This window comes from Capricornis sumatraensis, chromosome 4 (genome assembly GCF_032405125.1).
Source record: "Capricornis sumatraensis isolate serow.1 chromosome 4, serow.2, whole genome shotgun sequence".
NCBI lineage: Eukaryota > Metazoa > Chordata > Mammalia > Artiodactyla > Bovidae > Capricornis > Capricornis sumatraensis.
The window spans coordinates 67,368,039-67,394,947 of NC_091072.1; the positions used below are offsets into that span (position 1 = coordinate 67,368,039).

The 26,909-nt window shown below is 35.6% G+C and overlaps 1 protein-coding gene across 1 annotated transcript in view; it reads right to left on the reverse strand.

Annotated features, from left to right (window-relative positions):
* EEA1 (early endosome antigen 1) overlaps positions 1 to 26,909 on the reverse strand; it is an 86,211-nt gene that overhangs the window by 11,208 nt on the left and 48,094 nt on the right. The window contains exons 13-21 of the mRNA XM_068971410.1: positions 20,706 to 20,909; positions 17,576 to 17,776; positions 16,166 to 16,279; positions 13,715 to 13,870; positions 10,488 to 10,627; positions 6,707 to 7,037; positions 5,534 to 5,635; positions 3,487 to 3,681; positions 653 to 835 (exon numbers count right to left, since the gene is read on the reverse strand). Of these exons, the coding sequence (XP_068827511.1) occupies positions 653 to 835; positions 3,487 to 3,681; positions 5,534 to 5,635; positions 6,707 to 7,037; positions 10,488 to 10,627; positions 13,715 to 13,870; positions 16,166 to 16,279; positions 17,576 to 17,776; positions 20,706 to 20,909 (1,626 nt within the window). The remainder of the gene's footprint in view (positions 1 to 652; positions 836 to 3,486; positions 3,682 to 5,533; positions 5,636 to 6,706; positions 7,038 to 10,487; positions 10,628 to 13,714; positions 13,871 to 16,165; positions 16,280 to 17,575; positions 17,777 to 20,705; positions 20,910 to 26,909) is intronic.

Sequence of the window (26,909 nt, forward strand, 5' to 3'; positions counted from 1 at the left end):
CAGACACAGGAAAAGAATCAAAAGGCATACTAATTTCACTGTGGCAAAAAAAAAAAAAAAACTGGTTAAACCTTCTGTGAGAGAATACAAATGTTCCATTTCCCTTAGACAACTGATAATGCTACATAAAAATTATTTACCCTTTTTGTATATCCATCATTTTAGTAAAAATGATACTTCATCTAATCCAACAGTACTGCCAAGGACAAAGTATCCATATATGTTTAGATAATTTAAGTTTATTTTGAGCTATAATCTAATTTTAATATTATGCTTGGGAAGTTGACAAAGTCAGTATTGAATCTGCTTGCATTTTCACAAGTGGTTTACATTTAAAACTCAGATTTTCTAACAGCAGTTCATTTTTTTTTTTAAATAAAGGCAGCAAAGTCCTTAGATAAGCTAAAGTAGCAACTACCATATTTCCAAATTATTTCACTATTAAAGATGTTATTTTTAAATATCTATATATACTATATATTTTATCATATAAAATAATTTTTAAAAGCTTGTTTCTCCAAAAATAATAATAATAAACAAGCATGATATTTCACAAATACCAAGACTTTTAATGCCCATTTGGGTTCAAATCAATCCTTTAATGAATGTCTATAAACAAGTTTATTGGTTTTTACGACATAATTCACTATACCTTAAGATCCTGCCTTGTGGCAAGTAGTTCAGATTCCTTCCCATAGAAATCAGACTGAAGCTGTTTCAGATCTTCCTGACTTTTTTCACAGGTGTTTTGTAACACTGACATTTTTTGTTTCTCTGCTGCAAGTTCCTGTGCCGCTTGCACTGACTGGTGCTGTAGTTTATTCTCAAGTTCTGTCTGAAACATACAACAGTTACTTAAACTAGTATGCGCGCCAAAAACAGGTTACAAAGACAGAATGACTTCATCCAATTCTACAGCCTTCTCTCTCCTCACTTCTCCACTTACCGTGTATTCCAACAGCAAATCTTCTATAATGACATTTAAGCTTTGTAAACTTTGCTAATATTGTTTACTCTCCTTTTAAATATCTAATTCCCTCCTTTTTTAACCTTTCAGCATTCTAATAATCTTCAAAGACACAGTTCAAATGCTAGCTCCTCTAGAAAACAAGTCAAAATTCCCACGGAGTTCTAATTTTTCCTCACTCTCCTTTTTATTAGAGTTTTCTTTAGGTTATCTGCTTCCTCATTAAATTATATAGGCTGTGAGAACAGGGGCCATAGCCTATTCATGCGTTCCCACATCAGGTTTCCTAGCACAGGAACTGATGACTTACAGCCTTGCTGAATCCTTTATTTGCGACTCAATCACATTAAAAACTGTATGTATATGTATTCTTTTTCCTATTTCACTGTGGCCCAGGGAAAAATTTCTATAGACCATCACTGTACGGTCAACCATGCACACTGACACTCCTCGATCATAGTCAGCTATACTTATATATAACACCAACAATTATTTAGCTTCTACATGGCACTGGGCACACTACTGGGTACTTTAAATACATTATCTCAGTCTTTACAACTCCATGACCTCGTTTTCTTTAAGCTCAAAAGATGGATCCCTTTCCTGTGACTATAAACCTGATGTGTGTTACATAGAATTTGAATTCAGATTTACCTGGCTCTAAAATGTATCTTCTTTCCCCACTACTCCTCAATAAAATCAAATTATTATTGCCTTTCAATGATTCTCTAGGTACTCCAAATTCCAAGTCTAATTTACAGAGACTGCCTATCCACTCAATACTCCCCCAAAATGTCTTCCCTGAGTTAAAGGTGTTCCTTTTTCTAGCATCTATATACTAATACAAAGTAACTACTGCTATGAGTATTTGTGACTCCCAAAAATTCAAGTTGAAGCCTAGATCAAATGTGATGGCATTTGCATGTAGGGGTCTTTGGCAGTAATTAAGGTAGAGCCCTCATGAATGGGATTAGTGGCCTTACAAGAAGAAATACAATCTCTCAGTCATATAAGGATACAACAAGAAGACAGCTGTCTACAAGCCAGAAAGTGGGCCCTCACCAGACACTCAATATGCCAGGTGCCTTGATCTTCAACTTTCCAGTCTCCAGAACTATGAGAATTAGACGCTTATTATTTAAGCCATCTAGTCCGTGGTATTTTCATTATAACAGTCCCACACAAGACAACTACCAATAAAAGCATTTCCTCTATATCTCAAAATCCTTAAGATGTTATTTAATGTGCTGTCGCTCAGTTGTGTCCGACTTTGCAACCCCACGGACTGCAGCCCACCAGGCTCCTCCATCCACGAGGATTCTCCAGACAAGAATACTGGAGTGGGTTGCCATGTCCTCCCCTCCAGGGGATCTTTCCACCCACACTGCAGGCGCATTCTTTACCGACTGAACCACCATTTAATAAAGCCATGCACAGTATTGGCAAAATACATTAATTATAAATCTGGAAGCAATCTTACTATAATAATTAAATAAAAAAGAAAATGTACTAAAAATAGTTGTTGGCTTTTTTTTTTAATTTACTAAATCACGATAAAAAAATGAAGATCTAAGGAAAACTTGAATATGAGGCTACTAGATTTGGGGGGAAAAATGACCTCAAGATGTCAAATCATAGAACAAAATACACACTGTGATAATTACATCCTGATGTACGATTATATATATGATAACACACATAAAAAAAGGATAGACAAATCTGTCTACTCTTGTTTGTGTTATAAGAAAATTACTCTTTTGTAAAGTGGCCATAATAATCATTATAAAAAGTGATCAACATAAAATATGTATTTGTGGGTTTCTTTTTTCCCTCTAGTAATGTGACAAGCCAACTATTAATATCATGATATACTTTGTTTCACATGCTAGGGATATTATATCTTTCTTCTCCCTAGATGAATTAATATGCACATATCAACACTGGGAAAAACCTCCTTTTGTTCAAATATTAAGCTCAATCCACTTTTATCAACTCTTGTTCTGGACAAGTATTAAAACATACTTAAGAATGAAAGACAGATGTTTAATAATAAATTAGCATAGGTTTGGAAACAAACCATTATGATACAAGTTAAAAAAACTATATGAAACCTATACTACTGAATATTTAAGTATCTGTGATTTTTATTCTTGGTTATTTCCATTAATAAGAATAACATTTTTCAATTCCTTAAAACTTTCTAATACACTATAAATGGTGTATAAATTATTCTCTTAACGTTGTTAGTTACATGTTATTTTACAAAAAGGCAGTTTTAGGTCTATCAGACAAATGATTAGTGCTAAGATTTTAAATAAGTGTCTAACAACATGGTTATAGGGAATGGCAATCTAGACAGATATTTAATCATATAATTAACTGCATTATACTTTTAAAGAAAATTTGGGCATATATGTAAAATTTTCTTTGTTGCAACTCATTTGTGTTAACTATCATACGGTTATTTTAACTTCAAAGTTTTTCTTCCCATAAAAAGTAAACAAATATCATATCATTACCTTCTGTGAAACAGCAATTTTAACTTCTCCTTGGAGTGTTTCAATTTGCTTTCTCTTCTGTTCAGTCAAATGCTTTAGCTCATTTATGCTACTCTGAAGCTGTTGTTCTTCTTTTTCCTTTTGTTTTAAGCTATTCTGGGCCTGTATGACTTGCCCCTGCATGGAACTGAGCTCCACCTTCAACTGATGAGAAGTCTAAAAGAAGATACAATCTACTCAGCATTCATTTCTCCATTCAGCACACATTTATTGAGTACCTATTAAGCATTACTCTAAGCAGAAACTACTGAGTCTGTTGATACAAATATTCAGTAGTAAACCGAAAAGAAAAATCCCTGCCCTCATGGAGCTTCCATAACTGACACTATTCACTACTGGATCAGACTATGGACTGATCGCTATTTGTTTAATCTTGCCTTCCTTTTCAACTTATACATTGAGATACAGCTTGCAAAGGCACAGGATTGGTATTCTCTTATATCATAGAAAAGGGAAAATCAACAATCTTTAGATTGCTGAAATGTCTACTGTCTTGAATATTCTCAAAATGCTAACTGAATTCCCTGGTGGCCCAGTGGTCAGGACTCAGCACTTTCACTGCCAGGCCTGGGTTCAAGATCCCTGCAAGCAGCACACTGGGGCCAAAAAAGTAAAATAAAAATTTAAAAATGCTAACTGAGTCTGCTAGTCAAAGTGAATCAGAAAGGACAACTTCATATTAACTATGATAAAACCAAAATAACTTTGGCAAACATCTTTAATATCTGTCTAAACCACACAATCATGTCCTCATTTAGAGATCTGAGGCATATTTTGCTACTACCTGTTTTCATAATTTATTAGGATACATTTCTGTTCAAAATTAATTATCATATAGAAGTCACACTGAGGTCCTTCTGTGGCCAAGGTGAACTAAACTAAGTCTCATCCTTCCAACCAAAGTCGTATTTTCATGTTTTATGCATATTTCATTAAAGACCTAATGTGAGCAATTGACCACTCAAAGTTAATTTTGCAAAGTTTCAGTGCTATGTATATGGATGTTTCAGCTTATCGCCAATACAAAGGGAAATATTTCATGCAAAACAGGAGTCAAGTAGTGTTGACAATACTGATGATTGTTATGATAACCAATGATAAAAGTAATAGCTAACCCCTGACCATTTATTTGGTTACAATTTGTATTCTAAGCACTCTGATATGCATTAACCCATTTATTTCTCACAGTAATGCTATGACACAGATTCTACTATCAGCCCCATCTCACCGCTGAGGAAACTGGAGCACAGAGAGATGAGTCATCTGCCTGAGAGAAGTCAAGACAGCATAGCTAATAACTGGCACAGTTAGGATATAAATTTGGACAATCTGGATTTACAGCCTGGGCACTAAATCACCATAATTTTGCCACTGTGACTGGCATATACAGCACAGATGTCTTCTTTCAATCAACAGCCAGAACATAATCACACTGAAGACTTGTTGGGATGATGCTTTGCTGCTTTATCAAATCAGACCTCTAGAAAGCTACATGCCTAGACTCTAGCTGCTAGAGGCTATGTCTTCAGAGAATAATAATAATATATATTATATCCATTTATTTACTCATTTGTTTTGATGGAGAACAACAGAAGCATTAACCACAGAACAATCACTTAATTGTGATTATTATATAACAATATAAACTTAATTGTGATTATATAACAATCACTTGTTATATAGCCATTATCAAATATTCCATTAACATAAATGTCAAATAAAGAGCACTTAAATGTAATTTCTATGGAAAATCTATGAAGACTGTTTTTTATCCATACTAATGCTCCTTAACTTTGATAATTAAATAAATCTAGTTATTTATAAAGTATAATTATTTTATTATTATAATCCTTTATTTTGGGCCTTTTATTATAATTTAGCTTAAATCTTTAGCAGTTGGTAGAACACAAAGGAAATAAACCCTTTGACTTAAGAATCTACTGTGAAAATATTTTGAAAATATAAAACCTTATTATGCTTTACATATTTCTGTTATAGAAAATCTTACCTCCTTTTCTTTTTCAAGTGACTTTTTCATTTCATTCTGTTCCTTGTGCAGGCTTTCTGTCTGTACTTGAAGCTGATGTTTTAATTCTTTGCAAGTTTTCTCCTAAAAAAGTGGAAACTACATTATGCAGAAAATATTTGTAGTAAATTTAAGAATTTAGGTTTATAAGCTTAGTAAGATCCACAAAAGGAAATAAACTAGAATCACTGGTGATTTAAGATGGGATAGAATCATTCATGTCAGTAATAAAAACAGGCAAATATTATAGCAGTAAATGGGGAGAGAGGCTAAGAGTTTCTATCATCAACCAATAGTCACAATAAATACTTTCAATAATATTTAGACAAGATTTTAGAATACTTTTGGAAACCACATTTTTATGTTACACAATTAACTAACTTATGCTATTTTAAAAGTAGAATAATGGGCTTCAAAAAAATGGAGGGAAATTTTTTAAAGTATGGAAACAATAAAATAATCCCATATAACTTAAGAGGGAAGATATACAGATATTTTTTCCAAACAGAACATAAAAGTAACATATGAAAATCATGCTTTTTATGCTCCTCAACACTTTCACTGACTTTCATACTAAGAACAAAAGAATTTTACTTTTGCTGTTATTCCATGTTATTCGGGGTTAAAATATTTCTGAAGATACATTGCCCTATAAGTATTTCCTGAGACTCAAGATATTTTTCTCTATAGTTTAAATATTGTTTACAATATCTCTAAGACATGGTATTATCTAGAGTTTTAGAAAACTGAATAAAGAATCAGAAAGTTTATAGCACCAGAGGTAGAAGTCATTAAGATCTTTCTGGTCTTCTTTCTTTTTTACAGTCAAGTGAAAAACATTTCAATTAGTAGCTATATTCTCTGCAGACGTGTCCCAAAGGACAAACGTGCTGCAGTCCTCCCCAAATCTAGCTTCGGGTCCTCAACAGAGAAAGAATTTAGATTCAGCTGAAAACTTTCTGGGCCACTGGAAAATTAAACACACAAGCACCAATATCTTTTTCTCAGGTTAAGTAATCTCCACTCCTTTTCTCATAACAACACTTAAGATCATTTAAACGCAAGGTGACAAATCAACAGTGAATTAAGCAGAAAAGGCAGCATGTTTTAAATAAAAATCATTTCTACCTAAGAAAATAAACATAAACAACTAACCAAATCTAATATAACAGCTTTTCCCTTCTGATTTTCTTTTTCAAATTCACTTTTGGAGTTCTTCAAAGAATCAGAAACTTTTGATAATTTCTCTTTTGTTGCAGAAAGCTCTGCTACTAGAGATTCTTTCTCCATCTTCACTTTTTGTAGTTCTGTTACGGCTGTTTGAATCCTGTCATTCAGTTCCTTGTGCTGCATCTTTGCATCTTGATTTAAATTTTCAATTTCTTGTTTAAGGATTGTTTTTTCTTCTTCTTGCTTGGTAAGCATTTGCTTAGTATTTTCAAGCGCTTCAGATTTCTTCTGTAGATCCAACTTTGTATTATATACTCTAAATATTTAAGAAACAATTTCTTTAATAATGCATAATTTGTCATTTCTAATCTACCATTCACATTAATAAATTGAGTTTTAAAACTTTCTTCTGTAGTTAAGAAGTAAAACTAATAATTTAATGTCATAAAGCCACACAAACAAAAAATGCCTTAGAACATCTGATCTGGTCATTTAAGAGATGAGGATGGTTTTCTTCAAGTCAAATAAATTAGTGGTAAAGCCAAGACCATCCAAACCCATGACTTAATCCAGTCTTATCTAACCACAGTGTATCCCCAAAGAAATCTGGGCATACAGCAAACCATCTAGTCTTTGACAGCCGGAAATACTGTTCCATGTATCCTAAAGAACTGATTTATTATGTTGCCCCCAAGGACAAAGAAATTTGCCTCTTTACTTGAAAAATAAAACACATTGGGTGTTTGACAGGTCCTAAACTTCAAAACACATAAGATAACCAGGAAAAATGAAAAGTGTCAGTCACTCAGTTCTGTCTGAGTCCTTGCAACCCCATGGACTGTAGCCTGCCAGGCTCCTCTGTCCATAGGATTTGCCAGACAAGAATTCTGGAATAGGTTGCCATTTCCTTCTCCAGGGGATCTTCCTGACCCAGGGATCGAATTTAGGTCTCCTGTATTGCAGGCAGATTTTTTTACTGTCTGAGCCTCCAGGGAAGCTCAATCAGGAAAATCTTTCTAACCCATTTCCTCAACTTTTCCGTTTTTTTAAAAATTGAAGTATAGTTGATTTATAGTATCATGTTAGTTTCAGATTCTTAAAATTTCTTAATTCATTCAGGTGTAGAAAAATTATTTTAGGGAACAAATGATAACAAGTTTAAGCAAACATGGATGAAAGACAAAAGATTTACTTTAATCCTAGAGCCTAGCAGATTATGTTAAGAGACTTATCATTTGTCCTCTAACATAAATTTTCTACACCTGAATGAATTAAAAGAAGTTTCAAGAACCTGAAACTAACATGACACTACTATACTTCAATTTTTTATAAAACAGAAAAGTTGTAAGAATGAGGAAATGGGGGGAATGGATACATGTATATGTATAGCTGAGTCCCTTCACATTTTTTTGTTAATCCAGCTATACCCCAATATAAAATAAAAAGTTTTTAAAAAAACTAAAAAAAATAAAGAAATGAAGATATTGCTTAAGAAAGTTAAAGACTTTGTTTTCATAAAATGAATAAAATTATGCATATTATATAGCAAAAGAAAAGCACACATTAGAGATTAATCATTTTTTAAAATGAAAATAAAACCAGGTACAAAGTAATATTTCTAGAATGTATACTATTTCCAATGTACTTTATTATAAATTCAATATATTAAGGAAAGGTTATTAAAAGATGTACCAGCCACATAATTGAAGTTGGGTATTAATATCAAAACTGCATATATACCTTGAAATTTTCTAACTTTTAGCCCCAGAAACTTACTTTTACTTTCAAAAAAAGTAGCTAAAACATATGAAGTACATTCACAGGATCCTGTACCTCACTGATATTTAAAGGTCTAGACAGAAAAGCTGTTGTATGAATATTACTTGACCATTTTAATATAGTTAAAATCCCTGTCAAACAAGCCTAAAATTGGAACTTGATATATTCACTATGCTACTTAACTTTCCTGTAAATAATTATTATAAAATCATAAGACTGTGAATCAAAGAAGGCCTAAAGAAATAAAGGTTTGCATAGTGATGGTAAAACTTAGTTTATTTTTTTAAAAGGTCACTAAAGGAAGTAATAAATTAATCTATAACCTGAGAAATCTTAACACTCCTTTCTCAAAAACTGATAGAAACAACCAGAGAAAACAATGGCACAGATACAGAGGATCAGAACAATATCAACCACCTTAACCTAACTGATATTTACAGAACACTTTACCCAACAAAACACAGATGTGCACAAGGAAACTTAACCAAGATAAACCATACACTGTGCCATAAATAAGAGAGTTTGAAATGTCAGAATTTTACTGAGTATGTTCTATAACCACAATGGAATTAAATTAGAAACCAGTATCTAGAAAAACCCTGAATAGTTGAAAAGTAAACAGTATACTTCTAAGTAACCCACAGATTTAAAAAAAAAAAAAATCACAAAGGATATTTGAAAACACAAACTGCAGAGTAATGAAAATATAAGATGGAAACTGGAGAGAAAGAGCTGCATGCAGTAGAGGTGGTCCTTGGGAAAGGGGAGCCCTGTACCCCATTATTTGGGCTGAGTCCCGTGACCAGGGGTGGGGTGTAGTCAAACCTCAGATATGTTTGCCCAGTCCTCCTTTCTTAGTACTCTAAAAGTGCAGGACCCCATATAAAAGATGTCTGCATAAAAGGTAAAGGCAAAATTTAAAAAAAAAAAAAATCCTTACTAGAAATGGAAAGTTCCCACTGTAAAGAACTACTGGGCCCAAAGGGGCCTCAGAAAAGAGAACAAGTACCACTACCTCAAAGGTCATCTTTACAGTCATATGACTGGTTTTTAGAGGTGACGAATCACTTAGTAGGTGATATAAAGGATCAGATGTGGCTTCCGTGGTAGCTCAGTGGTAAAAGAATCCGCCTGCTCGATTCTTGATCCAGGAAGATCCCACGTGCCCCTGAGCAACTAAGCCTGTGTGCCACAAATGTTGTGCCAGTGCTCCAGAGCCCAGGAGCTGCAACCGCCAACTAACAAACCTGCGTGCAGCCTACAGTCCGTGCTCCGCAACAAGACAAGCCACCGCAATTAGAAACTCGAGTACTGCAGCTAGAGAGTAACTCCCGCTTGCCGCTCGCCACAGCTAGAGAAAGCCCATGCAGCAATGAACACCCAACAGAGCCAAAATAAATGAATAAAATAAAATTATTAAAAAAAAAAAAGCATCAGATGTACTCCCAAATACTTAGGCACTGGAAATTACATACGTTACAAGTCACAAGAAATGCCATTTGAGGCACAAAATGCATCTGGACATTCACAGTATCAGGACCCAATTTACTAGACATGAAAATAAAAATGTGTTGTCACCACTCCCAAAATAAAGATGAAACCATGAAGGTGCAAAACAACTTAATTATCATCAACTTTGATGGATTTTAATTTCATTTCCCTGAAAGGCACCTTTCCCAGGCTATCAACCTCCATCTTTACTACTGACAGTCAAAAACCCTCACCCTCTTGACAGAGATCTAGTCTGTCAACTCCATATTTGGCCTTTAAAGACAAATGAAAGTAAAGACACTACTGAAATGTGACTGGATACAAGCCATCCAAATAGGATGGCTAAATAAACCAAATTGTGATGGCTTTATTTTTCATTCACATTAATATCAGCAATTTACAAGGTAAATCTTTAACACTGCAATAGAAAAATTGAAATCTTGTGAAAATTTTAATACTTAGTTTATAATCCTCTCCCATAAGTAGTTTAGCTTACGTTTCTTTCTCCATTTCAAGTTGTTTACTCAATTCTGTGGCTCGAAGCTCTAAATCTGTGTTCAGCTGTCTCTGTTGTTGTAGACCCTGCAAAGCTTGCTCCTTGCTTGCTTTAACTTCAAGCATATCAGCTTCTAGTTTCTATGTCAGAAATAGAAAACCATTTTAATGTCAACAATTATCTATTAAACATTACAACATTAGTTTATACTCAAACTAATGTTAACAAACAAAGATACTTGTGTTAATAACAAAAAACACATTCTAAACTCATTGTTGAATAAAGGAGCCATTTACCTTGAAATCTTTCAGAAGATCTAGTAGCAGACTTTATGTATGAGAGACAGTCACCTAAGTTTTAACTTTTAAAATGAACTGAATAAGAGAATAAACTTAATTATATTTATTACTTGAATAAGTTATTAACTCAAGTATGAAAAAACAAAGGTCCAATTAAACTTTATAATCTTTTATATTCAGTTAACAACACTGATATAACTATAAATATTCAAAACTAAAATGGAGTTGTCATGTCATCCTTCTCATTAATACCTCTTGACCGTAAATATAAAGCCAATTAAGCTCGGATTTGGCATCTATAACCTCTTTGTTTAGAGATTGTTATTCTTCACAGTGTGGCTTCTATCTCATATATATACATATAACTGTATTTTTATAAATTTACAAAATCAAATTGTTGAATATATAGTTTGAATGTCTATAAGCAATGCATTTTCTTAATAACTATAACTGGGAAAGGAGTACCATAGGTTGTATATTGTCACTCTGTTTATTTAACTTATTTGCAGAATACATCATACAAAATGCCAGGCTGGATGAATCACAAGCTGCAATCAAGATTGCTGGGAGAAATATCAACAACCTCAGATATGAGGATGGTATCACTAATTGCAGAAAGTGAAGAGGAACTAAATAGCCTCTTGATGAGGTAAAAGAGAAGAGTGAAAAAGCTGGCTTAAAACTCAACATTCAAAAAATGAAGATCATGGCATCCAATCAATCACTTCATGCAAACAGAAGGGGAAAAAGTGGAAACAGAGACAGACTTTATTTTCCTGGGCTCCAAAATCACTATGGACAGTGACTGCAGACACGAAATTCAAAGATGCTTGCCCCTTAGAAGGAAAGCTATGACAAACCTAGACACCATATTAAAAAACAGAGACATCACTTTGCTGACAAAGGTCTGTAGTCCATAAGTCCAAAGGTCCAGGACTGCAAAAGGTCAGTTTTCATCCCAATCCCAGAGAAGGGCAATGCCAAAGAATGTTCAAACTGCCATATAATTGTGCTCATTCACATGCTAGGAAGGTTATGCTCAAAATCCTTCAAGCTAGGCTTCAGTAGTTCATGAAACAAGAACTTCCAGATATTCAACCTGGGTTTAGAAAAGGCAAAGGAACCAGTCATCAAATTGCCAACATTTGTTGGATCTTAGAGAAAGCAAGGGAGGAGTTCCAGAAAAACATTATTACTGCTTCACTGACTATGCTAAAACCTTTGTGTGGACCACAACTGTGGAAAATTCTTGAAGAGATCAGAATACCAGACCACCTAACCTATCTCCTGAGAAACCTGTAAGTAGGTCAAGAAGCAACAGTAGGAACCTTACGTGGAACAACTGACGGTTCAAAATTGGGAAAGGAGTATACAAGGCTGTATGCTGTCACCCTGTTTGTTTAACGTATATGGAGAGCACATCATAAAAAATGCCAGGATGGATGAATCACAAGCTGGAATCAAGATTGCCAAAAGAAATATCAACAACCACAGATATGCAGATGATACCACTCTAATGGCAGAAAGTGAAGAGGAACTAAAGAGCCTCTTGATGGGGTGAAAGAGGAGAGTGAAAAAGCTGGCTTAAAACTCAACATTCAGAAAACCAAGATCATGGCATCTAGTTCCATCACTGCATGGCAAATAGAAGGGGAAAAAGTGGAAGCAGTGATAGATTTTATTTTCTTGGGCTCCAAAATCACTACAAACAATGACTGCAGCCATGAAATTCAAAGATGCTTGCTCGTTGGAAGGAAAGCTATACAAACCTAGACAGTGTAAAAAGCAGAGAAATCACTTTGCCGACAAAGGTCCATATAGTCAAAGCTATGGTTTTTCCAGCAGTCACATATGTATGTGAAAAGCTGGATGATGAAGAAGGCTGAGTGCCAGAGAATTGATGCTTTCAAATTATGGTGCTAGAGAAGACTCTTCAGAGTCCCTTGGACGGCAAGGATATCAAACCAGGCAATCCTAAAGTAAATCAACCCTGAATATTCATTGGAAGGACTGAAGCTGAAGTTCCAATACTTTAGCCACCTGATATGTAAAGCTGACTCACTGGAAAAGACCCTAATGCTGGGAAAGACTGTAGGCAAAAGGAGAAGGGGCGGCAGAGGATGAGATGGATAGATAGCACCGGATATCAATTTGAGCAAACTCCAGGAGATAAGTGAAGGACAGAGGAGCCAGGTGTGTTGCAGTCCCTGGGGTTGCAGAGAGTTGGGACATGTCTTAGTGACTAAACGACAACAACAAAGATACTCAAACAGAATTCTCATTACATGCCCTTCAACTAAAAACAGACACAAAAAATCTTTCTGTTCTTTTCAACCATTACACCATGTAATTTGTCATACTATTATTACTGACCATAAAGAAAAGGGAACCCATAAATAGAACTGTAAATGTAATTTTCTTCTTCTATGCACATGTATACATACACACAGCCCATGATTCTACAACAGAAGTGCTGTACAGAAGTGCTTCATCTGACTGTGATGGTGTAAATTTCACATACAGTAACTTGAGAAGTTTGTTTAACTTATAGTAGTTCTCATTCTAAGAGCAAAGGACTCAGGTCAAATCCTTCTCTAATATATGTAGTTATTTAATTTCTTTAATATAAATCAACACTTTCACTTGAAGTTGAGTTAAAGAAAAACAGTTTACCATAGTGAAAATTTTAATAACATTAATCAGAAATAAAATCCAAAGGGTATAAATGTAACTGCTATTTGCAAAGCCATCCATTAGTGAAGAAATTAAAAGTAAAGGTGGAATTCAAAATTTAGACATGAAAAATCACAAATAATTTCTAAATCACAACCTGACCTTCACCTGCAGATTTAAAACCTTGGATTCCTTCTAGATCCTCGACTTCCATTGCTCTAGCAATAGAAAGTATGGCTAGTTTTTCATACAAACCTTGATTTGACCTTCCAATTCTTCAGTTTTCTGTTCTAAAGACAGATTCTTCTCTTTACATGCTTTAAGATGACTCTCCAGCTGACTGCAATGCTCTTGCTTCTCCTGCAACTTTGCAGTGACCTGATCCAACTGAGTAGTGATCTTATTTAACTCCTACAGAAAGTACAATTAAAAGGTTTGCTTTGCTGTAGTGCCCAAATGTTTGCTCAAAGTAAAGCAAAAAACTCTTTAATAAAGTATTTTGAGAAAGACCATAAATAAGCCTAATAATATATATGAGATTACATTTACCCATCAACATAAAGGACCTGAACTGAAGTTGTACACACTCTGAGATACTATGTTTATACACATAATAGCTCAATAACTTTTTCCAGGAAGACTTATTTTAGAAGCCAAAAGATACAACAGGATATTAAGTAGGCTAATAACAAAGTAACTCTTTTATACTATAAATATTTTCAATGTTCAAGATACCATTTTTTATAATATTTTTAATTACATTGATTACATTATAATACTTGTTCAATTGATTTGGAATATCTAATTGCAGAGCAAAAAAAAATAAAGATTATTAGGAAATCCACTGCCCATAGATACTATTAATGTTTTGATAACTTTCCTTCTAGACTTTTCTGTATGTTAGGTTCTATTTCTTTATTTCTATTTTTCAGATAAAGGATATCAGTTTACATACAGTGTTACTGTAACTTCCTTTGTTTTATAATAAAGCATCATAAAACTGTGACATTATCTTCCAAACTATCATTATATATGACTGCATAAATTTCTATTGTATTCATATAGATCATTATTTAGCCAAATACCCTCGGCTGTATTCTTGGATTGCTATAAACCTTTCCAACAGATATGCAAACATCATCCTTAAAACTATGATTATTTCCCTAGGGTAAAGGACTAAAAGTGAGATTAAGAATATGAAAAATCTTAAAGGTCTTAAATATACTGCCTACCAGCTTTCCCTATTACCATCAAAAGGTTGAACTGCAAGCAACGTGTGGAAGTGACTTGTTCTTCTATACCATCTCTAGCCTTTCCAGTGTTAAACACATGCACCCAGACATTTTATCTTAATAAGGGTATATTACTGTCTTAATTTGCAATTAATTCTTAATGAATATGAAGATTTCCTAATATAGTTTTGATCTTTTACTTCTTTTGGTAGATTCATTTATTTCTTATGTAAAAATGTTTTAAACAAAAATATCAATCTTTCATCAGACATATTTCAGAAAATGTTCTATTATTTTGCTACTTACTTTAGAATTTTGCTAGTAATATTTTGGGCAAATAAAAATTTCAACTTTTATGTGGTTACTCTTATACATACTTTTTCCATTATACTTTCTGGCACTGACCTAGTACTTAGAGAATACATTATAGATGTGTTTAGCAATAATGTAAAGTAAAAACCTAGTTGTAGAACAACATACATAGTGATACCATCTGTATAAAACAAAAAGACCTGTATGTGTACACACATACACACACATATTTTTTCTTCAATGTTTACAGAAGTCTGGAAGGATATATACCAAACTTAAAAGCAAAATTTCCATGTAAGGAGAAAAATGGATTGCAGTTAAAGGTAAATATAGAGAAAGGTTTTATTAACTTGATATATACTACTATATTATTAATAAAACTTTTTGGATCAACAACCAGTATTGCTTCTCAAGTAAAAAGTAAATTTTTAAAATTCCTACCTGGTCAAAGGTAAGAAAACTCTACCAGCATTTTAACTTTGGATTCTGAAGTAGGAAGCTTTTTCCTATCAGAAGTGTTGAGAAGAGTAACTGGTATTCTTCCTAGCCCCACTTTTACTCCTACCCCCAGGAAAAGAGTAGTAACTCTTATAATTGAAATGGAATACATGCTGCTCTTTTCCTGCCAAGAGGCAAGTATACCTGGGTCACCGCCTGACTGTCCACTTAAAACAGGTGTGAAGTCTCTCTTTCCCAGTCATTGCCACTTAATAGGATGAAGAAACAATTCAAAAATTAGGAGTAAATATTTCATCACACCAAGGTCTCTATTATGGGAGAAAGACAGTATTAAGAAGCTCAACCACAACTGCACAAGTTGAACTTTATCAAGAACATAAATAACATACTTCTCTTTTTTTGGCTGCACCTCATAGTTTGCAGGATTATGAGTTCCCCAAGCAGGGACTGAACCCGGGCCACCATAACGAAAGCACCAAGTCTTAACCACTCACTGCCAGGGAATTCCCAAAGATTATATTTTATCTCCATCTGTCTAACTCCTGCATATTCCACTCACTGGTTCTGAACTCAAGGAGAAATTAAGGAGAATAAGCAAGTCAATCACAATATTATATTAAAGTATAATTTTCACATATTTTTCCAGTTAATTTATCTACCAAAACATTAGTTTATGATAGGAAACTGCATCAAGTTGTCCTACCTGCTGTTTATCTTGTAATGCATTTTGGGCTGTGTCCAGATGATTCTGAAGATCTGCTCTTTGAGCAGTTTTTGCTGCTTCTGCTGATAGCAATAATTCAGTTTTGGCTTTAACCTGTAACAAAATTTACAACTCATTTAATTTGTATTTAGTTCTTGGTTTCCGCTTGATGAGTGTAAAATACTTTTCTCATTAATTTTAAAAATGAAATCTTTCAGCAGAAAACAAAAATTTAGACATTAAAAAATAAGTACGTGATAATCCCTCAAACAGGAATAAATAGGGGAGAATACTCCTAATAATGTTCTGCTGCGGCTGCTAAGTCACATCAGTCATGCCCGACTCAGTGTGACCCCATAGACGGCACCCAACAGGCTCCTCTGTCCCTGGGATTCTCCAGGCAAGAACACTAGAGTGGGTTGCCATTTCCTTCTCCAGTGCATGAAAGTGAAAAGTGAAGTTGCTCAGTCGTGTCCGACTCTTAGCAACCCCATGGACTGAAGCCTACCATGCTCCTCCGTCCATAGGATTCTCCAGGCAAGAGTACTGGAGTTGGTTGCCATTGCCTTCTCCAATGTAAAAAATGTTCCTATAGAACACCAAAACACTTTCTCTCTTAAATTGGACATCCACATATTGAATTATCTGTAACTCATCTAATAAGTTTTAAAAATAAAGGTGTATCCTCTTTTTTCCAAATTCTTATACTTGTTATTGTATTATTTCTGGTCTTAATGGAATTATTCTCCTAAAATAAAGAAAATTAAGGCTTAGAAATGTTTCTAAAACTTTCTCTACTGTAGTCTGGAATAAAAACACAATGATGAGTATGGAGAAAGAAATATATCTTAATTCCCACCCCGTGACTGACTCACTGAGCAAGGCTTCCATGTTGGCCTCTGAAAGAAAACATATTAAAATACATAATTGTACTATATATTTTTTGGCTGCACATGCAGCTTGAGGGATTTTAGTTTCCCAACCAGGGATTGAATCTGGGCCTCAACAGTGAAAGCACCAAGTCCTAACCACTGGACCACGAGGGAATCCCCTAAAGTTTTGAGTGTTTTTTTTTAAAATTAAATCAAACATTTAAAGTAAAATTTAAAAATCAAAGTCAAAATAAATTCAAACATCATCAGAAATCTAATGGTATAATAACAAACTACTTTGAACTTCAAAAACAGTAGTAAGGGCCTCATGGAAAAAGAGAAAAGTAAAAAACTCGTAGGGAGAAAGGCAAACAGGAAAGCTCAACAAACTGTCCACATACAACTTTAATTCCTATTTCTATTTTTTCAGTTAATAAGTAAGGCAGGGGATGGAGAGGCAGAGAGAAAAACAATTTAAATGTGATAGCTTACAACTGGTGTTTTATTCATACAAACAAGTTGCACAATGCAATATTACCTGTATATCAAGCTGGGAAACCTTCTCCTTGCTTTCATTTAACTGACTATTTAATTCACTGATGCTGGATTCTAGGGAAAGGACACGGTCTTGTGCAGCTCTAAGATGTGCCTTCTGCTCCTGCACCTGGTCATGCAAATTCTCCTGGGCTTGTTTATGGCTTTCTGACTGATTCTTCAGCTTCTCTGTTAGCTGAGTTACCTATCATACAAGCAAGGCTCTAATTATGAAGGTCACAAATGATATAACAAGAATGAAGAAGAAACCCAAATGTAAGTACTATAAGAATGTTAAAATACTCTAGGATAGATTATCTCAACTTTTTTTTTCCAAGAAAAATTATTCACATTTTTCCAAAAATAAATAAATATAACCTCTCAGGATCATAACATCAGATTCAGAGATTCTTACCATTTTTAAAACCAACTCTACTGAACTATAATTTAAATATAATTTACGCAATTCAATTACAGATCAATACATAAATTCATTTAACCATCACCACAAACAAGCAAGAAAACCTTATGACTACCCCCAAAAGCTTCTTCATGCACTCAATACCCTCCACTCATCTCTGGCCCCAGACAATCACTGAGCTAACTATTAAGAGTTCTTTATATATTCTGGATGTTTCTCAATTGTCAGATATATGTTCTACACCTGTTTTCTTCCAGTCTGTGTCTTAGCTTTTATTTTTGTAATGGTGTCTTTTGAAGAGCATCTGTTTTTAATTTAGGTGAAATCCAACTCATCTGATGTTTCTTTGGAGTACTCTGGTTGAAATTCATGAGTTTCTTGAATCTGTGCTTTCGTATTTTTAATCAACTTTACAATTTTTCAGTCATTATTTCTATAAACATTTTTCTTTGACACAAATTATACACACACACATACACACACATGTATACACCATACACACACAAACATACATATATCCTAGACTACATGTTGTTATCCTACAGGTCACTAAGGCACTCTTCATTTTTCACCCCAGTCTTTTTGTCTCTCTGGGCTTCTTTGTGGACAGTTTCAATTACATTGTCCTAATGGTCACTGATATTGTTTTTTCCACTTAATATATTCATTCAGTGAAATTTTCATTTTAGGTATTTTTTAACCTCTGAAAAGTTCTATTTCTTTGTTTCCACTTCTATTTTTCTTTATATCCATACATTTTAAAAGCCATGTTAAAGTACTTATCTGATGACTCTATCCTCTATTTCAGGTTTTACTTCCACTGAATCACTTTTCTCTTACTTATAGCTTGTATGTTTTCCACTTTGTGTTATCCAGTAATTTTTTTTTATATTTGTTATGACAAGTCTGAAATTTGTTGTCTTCTTTCAAAGAATACCGAATTTTGCTCCAGTAGGCAATTAATATACTTGTGGTTCAGCTGGATCCTTTTCAGGCTCATTCCCATGCTTATGTACACTAGCTTTTAATCTAGGGCTAATTCGGCTTTAATTCTAAAGTGCGACATTACTGGTGTTTCTACTGAATGCCCCCAAGTGTCTTTCTTCTGACTGGTTAAGACCTGAATGTTTCCAAGCTCTCTGCTGCTGCTGTCGCTTCAGTTGTGTCTGACTCTGCGACCCCACAGACGACAGTCCACAGGCGCCCCCGTCCCTGAGATTCTCCAGGCAAGAACACTGGAGTGGGTTGCCATTTCCTACTCCAATGCATGAAAGTGAAAAGTGAAAGTGAAGTCGCTTAGTCGTATCCTACTCTTGGCGACCCCATGAACTGCACCCTTCCAGTCTCCTCCATCCATGAGATTTTCCTGGCAAGAGTGCTGGAGCAGGGTGCCATTGCCTTCTCCGAAGCTCTCTGAGTTCTGATTATTTTTAAGTTGCAGCTCCTAAAAACTGTTCATTGTCTGGCCTCATGTCTCCTTAAGAGTGTAAAGCTTAGCATTGAGCTAAAGGTTCAAGCAAATCCCTGCAGATTTCTGGACTTTTATCTCTACATTGTGCCTTCCTCTCTGACATTCTGTCTGCAAATTTGAGTTCAATCTCCCTGAATTTCAAATCTCTCATGCTTTAGTTCAGTGAGACCACTGTGCTTTCCTTGGATTCCCTCACCCTGCACCAGTCTGAAAACTGTCTCCAGGTCAAAAGTTGGAATAGTCAAAAGGCTCACTTCACTTGCTTCTCTTCTCTCAGGGATGAAAACCCTGTGCATTTGTTGTACAATGTCTGAAAACTAGTTTTACACAGTTTTTTCCACTTTCCCAGTTGTTTATAGTGGGAGGACTAAAGAGGTATCAGTTATTCCAACATGGCCAGAAACAGAAGTACATTATTTATTCTTTCTTCAAAATTGTGTACACTTTTCTGATCATGTTTGTATAATAAGCAATGTTAATTTGTATGAAACTTTCAACCAAAAACTAAACTGGTAACTAAGGCTAACTTTGAAACCTGGAGGAAAAAGCTTGTGTTCTAATACTCGATTTAGAAAACTGAAATGACTTATTCTTTAATACTTTCTCATTTAGATAATTACAATTCCCTTATTGGACAATTCTTTCCAAAAAGTGACTATTTGGTAAGAGGCTATTCTTTACAGTCTGAAAATGTATTAAGCTAAATTTTATAAGCTTCATTTAAACTAACATACAGATGTTAGAATAAGGCAACTAGTTGCCAAAATTATTATTAGCTATATATTCCAAAAACATACATCACTAAAATACAGGTAACCACTAAGCCTAGATATTAACCAGTAACACAGTAACAACTAACACTTGATTAGTAGTTCAGTTTATATTGTTACTCACCTTTTTCCAAAACATCACAAAATGCCATGAGATAACATATTATTAATAACTTTTCAATATGAGCTAACTATACTTTTCAAAGGAGCCAACAAAGTGAAATGATTTGCTCGTGGTCACACAGGTAATAAATTATATCCTGGGACATGAACTGAGAATTCTCTCATCAAATCATGCTAACTTAGTTTCACTACAATAGCAACCCACCTCTGAGGTAAAAGAAGTATTTGTCAGAAATACAAAATAAATTTAAAAGTACTAAAAATAACAGAATTATTTAGATAAAGCACTTAGTAAGATTTAGAGAGATAAAAGTAAATTTTAGAAACAGAATACACTTGACAAGCTTACTTGTTCTTGTAATGTATGGTTTTTTTCTTGTAATTGGTTAAGAACAGCAGTCTCTCCCTCACCAGCCTGAATTTTTGCATAAAGATCTTCTCTCTCCTTTTCTAGTAAAGAAATATTTTCTTTGCTCTTCTGTAATAAGGCTTCAAGGTTCTGGATCTTCTGGTCCTTATCACCAATTTGACGTAGTACTTGTTCCAAATCATTCTGTAAAGAATTAAAAACTACTGCCTTAAGGATAGAGAACTTAAAAGTTATTCCTCAAACAAAATGACTGATAATAAATTTTAAGACTCAAACTCTCAGTGTTACCTTTTTTTTTTTTTTTTACTAATCATTACATTTTAACATGGCAAACTTACATAACTAGAACTACATATTTAACAATAAAACCTACATTACTGATAATAAACTAGAATTTAATAACCAATAAAAACCTTCTTACTACACATTTTTACTCTAATACTCTGGCTTCACCATCTACTACAATTCTTGTTTAATCCATTTTGAGACACATGGGACTCCTCATTATTCCTAATCACACCAAGCACACTTTCACCTTGGAACCTTTGCACTAATCATCTCTTCTACCTGGCACACTTCCCCCAGAAGTCAAATGGCTCATTCCCTCTTCTTCAAATGTTTGCTCAAATGCCACCTTCTCAATCATAGCTACCATGATCATTACATTTTAAATTGCAGCCTTTCCCAATATTCCCTCTGGAGAAGGAAATGGCAACCCACTCCAGTATTCTTGCCTGGAGAATCCCATGGGCAGAGGAGCCTGGCAGGTTATAGACCATGGGGTCACAAGAGTCAGACACGACTTAGTGACTAAATCAACCAACCAACCAATACTCCCTCTAGTAAACAGTTTTTCTTTCCATAGCACTTATAACACACTAAATAATTCACTTGTTTTTCATGTTTATCTGCCTCTACCTTGTCACAAGAATGCACTCCAAGAAGGTGAAGATTTTTGTCTGTTTTATCATCAAAGTATCCAAGACACACATATTCTAAGATATTTATGGCGTGAACAGAAAAATAAGTGATTGAATTTTAATGCATATACACTCATGAAGGCTCATTTCGACACCCAATTGGACTCTTCTATAGCTACATTAAGGGATCCCTCTTTTTCACTTTACCATGGGCCTCCATGTTGTACCTACAGTAGCCCACCACACCGAAAACAACACTCATTCATGTTGAGAGCTATCTGAGTCACAGCCTTTGCCTCTGCCTTAATCATTCTAAGAGAGCCGAATGAGAGCCAGAGAGCCTCTACTCAGAAAAGGCCCTAATGAACCCTTCTGCAAACTTCACAGCAGCCCACACTACCTTGCTGAGACAGAGCCAGCAGCCAGCTGGTACCCTCAACAATGTGTGCCAGCCAACAGTAAAACAGGTGAGATCACTCTCAAACATGTTGCTCATCCTCGAAGTTTCAATCACAAAACAATGAAAAGCAACCTCATCTCTGCTCTTATCCTCTGTTCCTGCCACTAAGACCCCTCTCTGCACAATCCACTAATCTTCTGGAACCACAGCTCCAGGCCTAAGCTTTTTCTAGAACTAACTCTGTTTCCAAACTGAAATTTGGTTCTCCCTGTACAGGTGCCAATTCCCTATCAGCCCTGTCTGATATGTAAGGACTGTTCTACTGGGCAAGCAGAAGAGGTTGACTTTTTCTAGATTTTTTTTTTCTCACTGCCATTAATCTCTCCCTCAAATAAAAATTTTAAGCTGCTCTAGGAATTATGTATTCATTTTCTATGTCTATGCTGTGTTGCCATCATCTAAAAATCCCTACCTCATTCACTGAAGACTTGAGACCTGATTTAGTCTTTTTCTCAATCCCAGTTTCTGCCAATTTCCTGGGAAATACAAAATACATAGAGAATTAAGAATACAGCTTCAACATTCACAGCATCTTAATTCCTGGACCTTTACTCATTCTACTCCAACACCCATATGCAGGATCTTCTAAATCACCTGAAATTGTTCTAGATAAAAATATGTCAACTCTCCTACTCAGTGAGCACAACTTCCTGTCTTCCAATTTCATGACCTCATTTTTGCTCTTCAAAGAGACATTAACCTCAATTTTCTTCTAGCTTATTTGGTATATACAGAGTTTTTCTTCCTGAACCTCACATATGGATATGAACTACCTTAACTATTCTTTCATCTACATTCTCCATTTCCTTTTACCCACAAATTGCCAAAACAGCCACCCCAAAAAAAGCCCAATCCTTAGATCAGTGTTGCAATCTGCTTTCTTCATGCCTACATTTCTAAGTAGTATTAGAGCAAAATCACAAAGCTATATAGATTGATGCCACCACAGATTTCTAGACTCCAACCTCTATTACATACTCAGAATCATTTTTTCACTCCTGTCACTGAGTGGAATTTTCATCCTCAATATACCCCTGAACATCAACTTACAAGTTTAATCTCTAATAATCTCAGCCTACCTGAAGTTCAACTATTACCATTCCAACTTTATCAAGAGGGGAGGGATTATCTTCAGGAATGGTCTACCATGATTTTTCTTCACCTTACCTATGAAATTACATATATAATATGAAATAATATATAATGCCAAAACGTGGTCCACTGGAGGGGGGATGGCAAACCACTCCAGTATTCTTGCCATGATAACCCCATGAACTGTATAAAAAAGCAAAAAGATATGACACCAAAAGATGAGTCTCCCTGGTCAGAAGGTGTCAAATACGCTACTGGGGAAGAGCAGAAGACAAGCAGCTGGGCCAAAGCAGACATGATGCTCAGCTGCAGAGGTGTCTGGTGATGAAAGTAGAATGTGATGCTGCAAAGAACAGTACTGCATAGCAAACTGGAATGTCAGGTCCATGAATCAAGGTAAATCGGGCATGGACAAGGAGATGGGGAGATGGCAATAGAGCAAACATCAACATCTTAGGAGTAAGTGAACTAAAATGGATGGGAATGGGCAGATTTAATTCAGATGACCACTATTATCTACTACTGTGGGCAAGAATCCCATAGAAGAAATGGGGTAGTGTAGAAGAGTCAGACATGACTGAGCGACTGCACTTTCATTTTTCACTTTCATGCATTGGAGAAGGAAATGGCAACCACTCTAGTATTCTTGCCTGGAGAATCCCAGGGACAGAGGAACCTGTTGGGTACCGTCTATGGGGTCACACAGAGTCAGACACAACTGACGTGACTTAGCAGTAGCAGCAGCAAAGGTCCATTAATGGACTGGAACTTGGCAGATCAGAGTTGACGGTGAGAAAGAAAAATATATAGAGAGAAAGAGACCAGTATTCCCTGGGTTACATGGAACTCCAATGAAGCCCTAGAACAGGGCTTGTGCCACTCATGAAGGAACAGGGCGCCCTCTTAGGGAGGTCTTGAAAGCCCGGGCAGGAAAGTGAGCTCGACAGGCTTCCACACTCCAGAGAACTAGCCAGAGAGAAAGACAGACACGGGGACCCAGGTTCTGGTGGAACAAGGGTGCTTTAATCATGTTTGTGTGAGTATATATATAGTTCTACAAAGACTCAAAAAAATAAAGAACAAAAACCAGATGTATATCAACCATCGCCAAGGTAACAAGGAACAACAATCGTCATAAGGCCAGAAGACAATCCATATCTTGAGTAAGAGGGTCGTGACTAAAGTTTTTCCTTAGGGTAATAGGTTACTGAAGGAAATCCATGCATGCGTTCCATCCCATGACCTCAGTCCTGGGAACAGCATGCCGCTCTACTCATTCCTGTCTACCAGGAACTGATAAGGACAGAGGGTTCCTGAGAAACAGAAAACAACATACAGGAATTCTAAAGTTAAACGTTCCCCAACAGGGTAGCCCTCATAATCAACAAGAGTCTGAAATGCAATACTTGGATGAAAACTCAAAAACAACAGAATGATCTCAGTTCATTTCCAAGGTAAATAATTCAACATCACAGTAATCTAGGTCTATGCCCCAACCACTGATGCCAAAGAAGCTAATCAGGTCTATGAAAACCTACAAGACAGCCTAGAACTACCACCAAAAGATGATGTCCTATTCATTATAGGGGACTGGAATGCAAAAGTAGAAATCAAGAGATACCTGGAGTAACAGGCAAGTTTGGCTTGGAGTACAAAATGAAGCAGGGCAAAGGCTAACAGAATTCTGCCAAGAGAATGCACTGGTGATACCAAATACCCTTTTTCAACAACACAAGAGATGAGTCTACGCATGGACATCACCAGATGGTCAATACCGAAATCAGACTGATTATATTCTTTGCTGCTGAAGATGAAGAAGCTCTATATAGTCAGCAAAAACAAGACCTGGAGCTGACTGTGGCTCAGATCATGAACTTCTTCTAGCAAAATTCAGTCTTAAACTAAAGAAAGCAGAGAAAACTACTAGGCACTAGGCCAGTCAGGGAAATCATCCCAAAGAAAAAGAAATGCAAGAAGTAAAGTGGTAGTCTGAGGAAGCTTTACAAATAGCTGAGGAAAGAGAAGTGAAAAGCAAGTGAGAAAGGGAAAAGTATATCCAAATGCATGCAGAGTTCCAGAGAAAAGCAAGGGGAGACAAGGTGCCCTTCTTCAGTACACAATGCTAAGAAACAGAGGAAAACAACAGAAGGCCAAAGACTGCAGATCTCTTCAAGAAAACTGGAGATAGCAAAGCGACATTGCATGCAAAGATGGGTACCATAAAGGACAGAAACAGTAAAAACCAATAGAAGCAGAAGAGATCAAGAACAGATGGCAAGAATACACAGAAGAACTGTACAAAGAAGATTTAATGACCTGGATAACCAAGATGGTGCAAGAACTCACCTAGAGCCTGGAGTGTGAAGTCAAATGGGCCTTGGAAAGCACTACTGCCAATAAAGCTAGTGGAGGTGATGAAATGCTAGCAGGGCCATTTAAAATCCTAAAAGATCATATTATTAAAGTGTTGCACTCAATATGTCAGCAAATTTGGAAAACCCAGCAGTGGCCACAGGAATGGAAAAGGTCAATCTTCATCCCAATTCTCAAGTAGGGCAGTACTAAAAATGTTAAAAAATACCACGCAATTGTGCTCACTTGCCATGCTAGTAAAATTATGCTCAAAATCCTTCAAGCTAGGCTTCAGCAGTATGTAAACCAAGAACTTCCACATGTACAAGCTGGGTTCAGAAAAGGCAGAGGAATCAGAAATCAAACTGCCAACATTTGCTAAATCATAGAGAAAGCAAAGGAATTCCAAAAAAATACCATCTACTTCTGTTTCATTGACTATGCTATAAAGACTGTTTGGATTATAACAAACTGTGGAAAACTCCTAAAGAGATGGGAATACCAGACCATCTTGCCTGTCTCCTGAGAAACCTGTATGTGGGTCAAGAAGCAAAAGGGGAAAAGGTGGAAGCAGTGACAAATTTCCTCTTGTTGGGCTCTAAAAGTACTGTGGAGGTTGACTGCAGCCATAAAATTAAGAAGCTTCTTGGAAGGAGAGCTGTGACAAACCTAGACAGCATATTAAAAAGCAAAGACATCAGTTTGCCAATAAAGGTCTGCATAATCAGGGCTACAGTCTTTCCAGTAGTCACGTATGGATGTGAGAGTTAGACCATAAAGAAGACAGAGCGCCAAAGAATTGATGTTTTCGAAGTATGGTGCTGGAGAACACTCTTGAGAAGCCCTTGGACACCAGGGAGATCAAACCAGTCAATCCTAAAGGAAATCAATCCTGAATACTATTTGGAAAGACTGATGCTGAAGCTCCAATACTTTGGCCACCTGATGTGGACAGCCGACTCACTGGAAAAGACTCTACTGCTGGTTAAGATTGGAGGTAGAAGGAAAAGAGGGAGACAGAGGATGGATGGATGGCATCACCGATTCAACAGACATGAACTTGGGCAGATTCTGGGAGATGACAAGGGACAGAGAGGCCTGGCATGCTGAAATCCAATGGGTTGCAAAGAGTCGGACACAACTTGGCGACTGAACAACAACATAAATAAAACAGATAACCAACAAGAACCTACTTATAGCATAGGCAACTATACTCAACATTATGCAATAATCTATAAAGGAAAAGACCTTGATAAACCATATGTGTACATATATATAAACTATATGTGAAATCTATTATATGTTATAGATTTTATATATATGTATCTGTGTGTATATATACAGAGAGAGGGAGAAAGG